General features: G+C 40.5%; 1 protein-coding gene across 1 annotated transcript; it reads right to left on the bottom strand.

The window, feature by feature from the left end:
* Positions 1-2,165: 2,165 nt before the first annotated feature.
* actr6 (actin related protein 6) lies at positions 2,166-8,768 on the bottom strand. Its single transcript, XM_012867650.3, has 11 exons — positions 8,581-8,768; positions 6,133-6,250; positions 5,974-6,042; positions 5,760-5,883; positions 5,288-5,423; positions 5,141-5,197; positions 4,953-5,051; positions 4,783-4,861; positions 3,785-3,956; positions 3,548-3,686; positions 2,166-2,310 (listed from the first exon to the last, which is right to left on the bottom strand). The coding sequence occupies exons 1-11, from the start codon at positions 8,646-8,648 to the stop codon at positions 2,181-2,183; spliced, it is 1,191 nt and encodes a 396-aa protein (XP_012723104.2). The 5' UTR covers positions 8,649-8,768; the 3' UTR covers positions 2,166-2,180.
* Positions 8,769-9,074: the final 306 nt, after the last annotated feature.

Genomic DNA, 9,074 nt, shown 5'->3' with positions numbered 1-9,074 from the left:
AGCAAAGATCGGCGCCTCCAAAAGAAATGTAATTTTGAAATGTAACTTGAAACACGGGAAACCATAATTTAGGATAAAAGGAAAAGTAGTATATGGGCTGAACTGCTGGTGGCGCTGTTACCTTGCACGAAGGTGAGCCTGGGTTCAAATGCGGGTCTGGGGTCGTTCTGCTTGTTCTCCCAGTGCAGGTATGGGTTCTCCCTTAGATACTCCGACTTCCTCCCACAGTCCAAAAAATAAGTTTTGTCCTGTGATGGACTGGAGAGCTTTCAGGTTTACCCCCAACAATTACCCCTCAGGGTACACTGCAAAAACTAATCTAAAAATAAGTAAAATTTTCTTAAAATTAGTGTTTTTGTCCTAGATTTGAGCAGGTAAATAAGATTATCTGCCAATGGAATGAGTATTTTCACCCCTAAAATAAGATAATTAGATATACTGCACTTGAAATAAGATGATGGAGATGAATTGTTCTTATTTCAAGTGTAAAAAATCTTATTCTATTGGCAGATCATCTTATTTACCTGCTCAAATCAAGGACAGATACACTAATTTCAAGACAATATTACTTATTTTTAGTTCTGTTTTTGCAGTGTAGGCACCAGCCCCTGGCGACCCTTCGGGTATTGAGAACGGATCGGTGGATGGAGAAGTACTTCCTTCCTAATCTGGAGAAGGAACTTTTTCAGGACCTTTGTACAATCTAATTTCCCACACAGATTCTCGTTTTGTTGATCTTGTGCAGAAAAAAGATTGAGTCAATCCATTTTGAGTAGACGTACCCGAGATATTAGGAAAAACGAAAAAGTAACCACCCTGTTCAAGTTTGAAAACGTGCTTAAACCCTGAAGGTTCAGGAGAAGAAGTATTGTGTGTATTGTTGGTAACCATTAAGCAGGGAAGATGGCAGAAACAGAGAAAGCTGTTTTATTGATCATCCACCTAAACAATGTGGTAAATGGGCACATAAACTTCACCTTAAAGCCACACCTTCTGTGTTATCAATCCAAATTTCTGATACCTCCTATGCGCCTACGTAATTTAAATGCTGAGGTTTGAAAATTAGTTTGAATTGTAGCAGATGGCTGATGATCTCATAATTAAATAAATGTTCTGAATCCAAGTCTACTAAGAACTACAAAAAAAAAATCAAACTATAACCCGAATACACAATGTTAAGCAGTTTTTTTATGTTAAAACGAGTGACAACCTTTAATGAACCCCCAATTCTTTTAAAATTTTTATTATTGAGTGCATTTATAAACTGTAAAAAACATAGAAACTCCTTTGTACTGTAGTTGTAAAGTTTTCTACGTTTTAAACATAATTAATTAATATATGTCCCTGTATTTATTTATACTAGAGTCTCACCTTTAACCCGTCCGGTCACTGAAACTAATTAATTACACTCTATGGGGATGATACAGTTTATCTTATCCAATTATTAATAATTGTATGATTGTTAAAGAAGTTTACGTGTTAATTTCCTTCACTCTTTAGGTGGTGGATCAGCCAATCAGCTCTCTGTTTTCACCATCTTCTCTGCTTAAGACGCTCTTAGGCTCGTTAAAAGTCCTCCTCACTATTCCTAATATTTTACTCTTTAGGAACTCTCTTAAGGCCCGAGACGATTAGTGAATAACTTTTATCTCACCGAGGTAAAATTCTAAGAAAAATCTTAGAATTCGGGGTAATTCTAAGATCAGTAAGAGCTCCTTTTAGTCAGAGGACTCTTTGTGAATACGTGGACTGGAGTTTTGGATACGGGGTCCAGAAATAAGAAGGTCTTGGATGTGAAATGGTTCCACTAAAATACATAAAGGCAGAAATTCTCCAGAAGAATCCTCCATAAAGCTGAAAACATTAAAAAAATCATCCTGCAGCAGCCGCAGGACATCAGAGGTTCTCTTTAACCCCGTCACAGTTTACCTTCATCAGGTACTTTACAGAAGGTGGAGGACATGAAAAGGATAAAAAAAGGAGACAGTCTTCAAGTTTTTATTTTATTATTAAAAAAAGTTGACAATGTTTTTGGGTGTGTAGGGTAAAATCCTCTTCTGCTGCTCTGAAACATTCCTACAGGAAACACGTTTCTTCCTTTAATCCTGGAGTCTGTAAAGACGGCTTCTCTTCCCAATCAGAGACATTCACCCACAGCAAAACTGTTTCTTTTGTTTTTTTCAAATATCAAACTTCTCCTCACAGACGATGTGTCCGTTCTCCTCGTAGTCCTCCCGCATCACTACCATCTCTTCGTAGTCCGGACTGTGAGCCAGCAGCTTCCCTCCTTCCCAGGAATAACAGACCGGACTGGAAGCACAAGAACACAGTTACAGATTTCAGGATCAGAACCGAAGACACCGGGAACCTGGTTCCTTCACTTTAGCAGACGGGTTTCCTCCAGTTCAGTGTTGAGCTGCAGGACATTTACTTTGTACAGAACCGAGCCGGGCCGGACCCTAAGCAGAAAACAAACCATATCCATCCGGATCACTGGTCTGTATGTGGATCAAATCCGATCATTTTCACTGAGAGCCAAACTGTTCCAGTTAGTGATTGAATACAAAATAAATGACCGTATTTTTTAGACTATAAGATGCACTAAAAATCCTTAAATTTTCTCAAAAATTGATATATGATTACCGTTGTGCTTACTGGCTGATTTTATGTGGTACAATGCGCTAAAAAATCTGTTAAAATGTGTAAGTACGACTATGACAAAGCCGCTCCGCTCAATGGATATTAGGAGCATCACGGTACACTGTGTCTCTCTACCTGATAGGACCCCTGAGCTGTCTACTAGACTGCCTGACTGTAATGTCTAAACTAGAAGTGCATTCACGTAAGGCAGCCCAAACCCGGAGTAGCACTAGCAACAATAAACCGAGTAAGTTAATTCAATTTAAAAGTTTATTTTAGCCTTATGTTAGAAACAGGGCAGTGTAGTCCAGCTACTCTGTCCTCCTGACAGAGACGGATAGAGAGCTGAGGACGAGGAGGAGTGATATTACACACTTGGGAATAATATTTAATGCACCTTATAATCCGGTGCATCTTATATGTGGACAAAGACACATATAAATTAATAAATTCACTGTGTGCATTATAAATCTGGTGCCCCTTATAGTCTGAAAAATACTGTACATTGATCAGGCGGCTGACAGCCAGAAAACTTACTAGCATCATCTTTGATGATAAAAAAAAACGATCTGTAATTGTTTTAAGTTGAACATTAAATCGGTTTTCTGAAATTCTTTTCAGCACGGAGAGTTTGGTCGAGGCAGCTGGGTCCCTTTGGAGCGGATTTTAACGCCACCATCAGGCCGCTCAACATCAAAAACAGTGTTAAGACTCTGGATGCACTTTGCAGCAGCTTTTCCTTGCAAGGTCTGGTTCTGTTTGGGTGTAAAGTGGCAGGAAAACGCTTACACTCTTAAGCAGAGCAACTAACGTCAATCAAAGCTTTTCCGACAGACAGTGGATCCCGTTGGATCCAGTCAGCTGAAACAGATCTTTAAATGGAGTTAACCAGAACCAGGTTCCTTACTTTTCAGGTAGGAAAACTGACACCGGGAGGTGGGCGGGGACAAGTGATCGAAGCTCCGCCTCCAGACGCTCTCTATAGCCAGCAAACAGCGAGTTCCCTCCGGTCAGGACGATGTTCTGGTAGAAGTGGGGCTGCATCTCTAACAGGAGGATACGAAAACCAAACTTTATGCATGTTTGCGTCTCTGAAATTTAAAACGCGTCGTTCTCATTCTGAAATTAAGTTCGAGAAACAAACCTTCTGGGAGCGACTGGACCGAGTGAACAATAGCCTCTGGGATTCCCATTTCCTGGATGCCGATGTCCGACGGATGGAAGAGCATCTCAGGAACAGCAAAGCGCTCGTTGGCCAACCTCAGTATCTGCTCGCCCGTCTTGTACTTTCCGCTGAGGACCATCTCCTCTCGCGGCTGCAGGGTGGGGGAACATTTTGACGACGCATTAGAACCAGCCCACAGAGTAAAAACAACCAAAACTGTCTGAACTGAAGGAAAGACCATAATGAGCGAACAAAAAATCCAAACATCGTCTTCCTCTTATCTGAGATCAGGTTGTGGGGGCAACAGGTCCAGGAGAGAAACCCAGGTATCCCTCTCCCCAGCGACATCCTCCAGCTCACCACAATTTTTAAATTAGTATCTCTGGTGAACAAAAATTTCACCTCTTTCTATAACGTGTAGAAAGATCCTGCAGATCCATTCTGCACTGATGCTGTCCTGCCCATAAAGACAATCAGGAGCGTGTGGACACATCTCCTATGACCTCTCCTGGACTGAGAACTCCTCCCACCTGGTGAAGAAAGCCCAACCACGGCTCTTCTTCCTCAGGAAACTGAAACTAACTGAACTTTCCACTAAGCTGTTAAAAAAAACCTTTGCAGAGCTACAATAGAAAGCATTTTATGTCTCAAAGTAACAGTGTGGTATGGGAGTTGCACAGTGCAGGAGAGGAAAGAAATTAGCACGGGTGGTAAGGACAGCACAGGGGATCATGGGATGCCGTCAACAAGATCTGGACACGGTTTATGCAGCACAAGTCCAGAAATAGATCCCACCCATCTGGGCAATGCTCCATTTGTCTTACTGAGTTGTATCAAGTCCTGATATATAAAACTGTGGACCTCACAGAGAATGGGCCATGACATTCATGGTTTTGTTTTGCTCTCCACAGAAAGTTCTCAATAAACTCTTTTAAGAACCACAAAGTTTTCACTGATGGGAGGACGATCAGTCTCACCTTACAGAACCCTTTTTTGATGGAGCTGAAATCTGGAAGAACGTAGTCCCTCATCAGAGTGTTCTCCTCCCCTTTCATCCTGAAAGACAGAGGGAACCGCGGCTCAGATGGTGACATGGATCTACGCGGTACCAGTGTCCCAAACGAGGAGGAACATCAGCATGTCTCACTGTGCGATCTCCATGTCCTTGTAGAACTGCTGAGAGACGTAGCAGACGTCCTCCTTCACCTGGTTGATCACGTACGTTTCGTCCATCACATGTAACTGGCTGTGAAATGAAAAGAAACCAGACTTATATAACACAAAGAGATGGCGCAGAAAAAAATAAATCCCACCAAGGGGCAGGGAGCTCCGTACCGATAGGAGATGATCTCCTTCAGGTGATTGGTGAGCAGTTTCCCTCCTACGTTGAGCCTGAAAAGACAAAACAAGGCAAGAGGCTGCCGTTAGTGTCCCTGCTGCTGCTATCGGCGTCATTTCCTTCAAAGGTCGCCACTGTCTGACCTGCGTATACCCTCCTTCAGCTTCTTACTGCGACAGTAGGGGACGACGTGGGTGAAGGAGAACCCAGAGTCGACCACCAGGCAGCAGAGCTCCGACGGCTTCGTGTGGAAGTAGTGATGGGCGCCGAGTGACCCGGCTGGAAGACAAAAAGGAGATTTTAGCCAAAATAGCCCACACAATCAGACTTTAGAGGTACAGACCACAAAAACAGTGATTTTGGTTCTGCACTGATGGCAACAAATGTGGGACAACAAGGATGCTCAAATGGGACGAGCGGGACATTTTACCAAGACTAATGACGCCATAAATTTTTATTTAACACAGATTTCACCCGTTGCTTGTTAGTGCACAGATAGAAATTAGCACAAGTTCACAAAAATTTTTTTTTTTACTTTTTTACTCTTATTAATATTCTGGTTGGATGTGAGGAGATAATCCCCAGACGGTCACAGCGTCTCCCGCTGAGACTCACTGTTGATCCGCAGGGCCGACTGGAACTGGTATTCCTCAAACAGGATCTCGTTCATGGACTCCTGAATGGACGTAAAGTTGAAGTACGGCTCCGTGATGACGATGCTGGTGTCTGCAAACTGCACCTGCTCAGAGACAACAAGCTCAGCTACAGCTTCTAAAACAGAAAACCCACTCAGAAATGTTCCCTTCTGTGGGTAAAAACAGTGCAGCACCTTAAACATCTCCTTTCCAAACAGGTGATCCCACACTTTCCTCTGGACATCCCAGTTGACCAAGTAACCCTGCAGACGCATTACGTTCATTTTTAGTTGTTAGCACCAGAGGTTTTTTTTGTTGTTGTTGTTTGATATGAACTTAAGTGTAATACTCACCTTCTGAAAGGGCAAGATGTAGAAGAGACCTGAGGGATCTTTGATTTCATCCAGCTGATTGGCCGTGAACGTTTTTAACCTGGACGTCTTTGAGCGAAACTGACAGTTTGGGATGACGCTGAGAGGGAAGGGAAGAAGTCAGGAAATACCTCAGAACAAGACTGATACAAAGAACAGACTCCTGGGTTTTTGTCATTTAGTAATCTGAGTGAGCAAAGATCACACGTGGGGTTCCTCAAGACTCTAGTTATACTCTCATAATTGCAGATTATGGAGTATAACGACAACTCTCACCATATTTATGCTGTTGATACACAACTTCATCGCTCTGCGTCATCACGTGACTAGAGTTAATAAGAGAAGTCCATAGTGGACGAGACTGAATTTCCTCCTGGTCAATGCAGAAAAGACAGAAGTCATTTTTTTTTTTTTTGGGTTGCACAAATGTTAACATGATGGAACTGATCTGGAGGGGGAAGCTCTTGATTAAAAGCTCCACACTAAAATATGGAGAATAAATAAAATAATTTGATCTTGGATGGAGGCAGCTGAAACGAGCTTCCCCTGTATTGTGGGCGGATCTGCCTTAAGAAATATGGTGAAGGCATTCAGGAAGAGCTCTTAATTAAAACTGCTACTCTTCTCTATATCAAAAGGAGACAGCTGAGGAGGTACATCTGATCAGGATGGTTCCTAAATATCTCCCTCTGGAGGTTTTTAAGAGACATCAATCTACATGGAGATGCCAATTAAGACCCAGAACACGACTGAGGGACTATACTTTGCCTTCCAAAAGTATCCATAAGATAGATCTCCATTACAGCCAAAAACTTCAATGTATTTTACTGGGCTTTTATTTCAATAGAATAATTCAAAATATAACTTAATTGTGGATTGAAAAGAAAGGGTTTTTGGCTGCAAATACAGCTGCAAGTCTAGAAACAGCTATTTCTGCCCAGTCTTCTTTGCAAGATACCTCAAGCTTAGCATGAAATTGGTTTAAGAGCATTTGTGAACGTCAGTCTTGAAGCCTTGCCACTGATTCTTATAGTTGGATTTAGGTCTGGGATTTGGCTGGGCCATTCAAACACATGAATATGTTTTGATCCAAACCTTGTCACTGTAGCTCTGACTGTAGTCTGACCTGCCTCGAGTCTTTTGAAGCCTAAGACAGGGTTTCTTCCAGGATTGCCCTGTATTCAGCTCCATCCAATCTTATTTTAATTCTTATCAGCTCTGATAAAATCAGTCCTATAGGACGATGCTGCCACCACCACATTTTACATGTTTCTATAAGGTGTGAGTCCTGAGAAAAATAACTGTCCAGTTGTCAGATTCTCCCACCTGAGCTGTGATCTTCTGCAGCTCTTCCAGAGTTACCATGGGTCTCTAAGCTGCTTCTCTCGTGAATATCCCTTCTTGCCTACTCTGTCAGTCTTGCTGGACATCCACGTCTTTCAATTTTCAGACGATGGATTGAACAAAGCTCTGGCTGGACATTGTTTTAGAACCTAACCCAGCTTTTAACTACTCTAGAACTTTCTCCCAGACACATCTGCTGTATTCTTTGGTATTCATGATGCTGTTTGTTCACTAATGTTCTTTAATAAACCCCCGAGGCCGTCACAGAATATAGAGATTAAATGACACACAAGTTGGGTTCTGTTCACTCATTAGGGCACTTCTGGAGGCACGGCATTCTTTTAAGGGGGTTACAGTAAAAGGGGAATAAATAACTAATGTTTGGCCCATTTTGACTGTTTTATTTGTAAAAAATGTTTTTTATTAAAATTATATTTTTAATGTATATGCCAACATTGCCTAAGGTTATTAGCTATTGTTGTTAAGCATTTCTCTATATAATTAACTCGATTGGAGAATAAAAAAAGAAAACACTGATCCCAGTCACAGTGAATTTCATTACAATAAAATGTACTTTATTCCTTAGCTCTACATACTCCGTTCTCAGAAGTCATCTAGCAAAATATATCTATATCTATCCATTCATCTATCTATCTATCTATCTATCTATATATATATATATATATATATATATATATATATATATATATCTATATATTATATAATATATATCTACATATATAGATCTATTCTTATATATATATATATCTAACATAATATATATCTATATATATCTATATATTAGATATATATATATATATATATAAAATCACTGGATGTTTTGGGTAACTGAATCAATAAAAATGAAATGTCTTGCTTTACAAGACGTAAACAAAGATAATGTAACATTAAGCCTCAGAAGGTGCTGAACGTATACATTTATTCAACAGATATATATATATATATACAATACGTTTGTGTATTTTATACCATAATCTATATTCATGTTTTACGGGTTAGATTCATCCGTGAATGATTTATTCCTATAATTATCCATTTCACCGGTGGATCTACCTGGGTGCTCACCTGACTTTCTCCTGACTGTAACCGATCTTGGCCCAGTAAGCTCCGTTATCCAGAACCAGCGTGGCCATCCCAGAAACACGAACTGCTCGCCTATAATTCAATAAATCATCACTTTATCTCTGTCGATCCCCAAGTTTACAAACAGCAACACATTTTAGGATTCTCCGCTAAAGAAATGGGTCCGGGTGGAAACGCGACTCTCGAATGGTTCCGCTTCTTTGAACTGGATCGCGTTTTCTAACCACTGATCTCTAATTATTCATAAATAAATAAATAGAATAAATGAATAAATAGAGATCAGTTCTTCTAACCTATCCTTTATGTTTGAAGTAATATCACTGGTGGTAATGGCACCCTTATCAATGCCTTAAAATAAGTGTAATTTAAGCTTTATTTTTTTTTTCCCTTTTAAAATATGTTGTTTGAAAATGAGTTTTGAATCCGATTAAATAAAACATTGCACCAATGCCTGTTTCTCTTCTAAAGGCGTCGAA

Source organism: Fundulus heteroclitus, chromosome 2, assembly GCF_011125445.2.
Source record: "Fundulus heteroclitus isolate FHET01 chromosome 2, MU-UCD_Fhet_4.1, whole genome shotgun sequence".
Taxonomy (NCBI): Eukaryota; Metazoa; Chordata; class Actinopteri; order Cyprinodontiformes; family Fundulidae; genus Fundulus; species Fundulus heteroclitus.
Note: the sequence above shows the minus strand (reverse complement) of the source record. Positions and strands in the feature narration are given on the sequence as shown.

Coding starts and splice junctions, on each gene's coding strand:
- actr6 (XM_012867650.3), bottom strand. CDS start 8,648: ATGGCCACGCTGGTTCTGGATAACGGAGCTTACTGGGCCAAGATCGGT. Junction 5,052..5,140: donor AAGGAGATCATCTCCTATCG/GTACGGAGCTCC, acceptor TTCATTTCACAG/CCAGTTACATGTGATGGACG. Junction 3,687..3,784: donor GGTCCAGTCGCTCCCAGAAG/GTTTGTTTCTCG, acceptor TCCTCCTGTTAG/AGATGCAGCCCCACTTCTAC.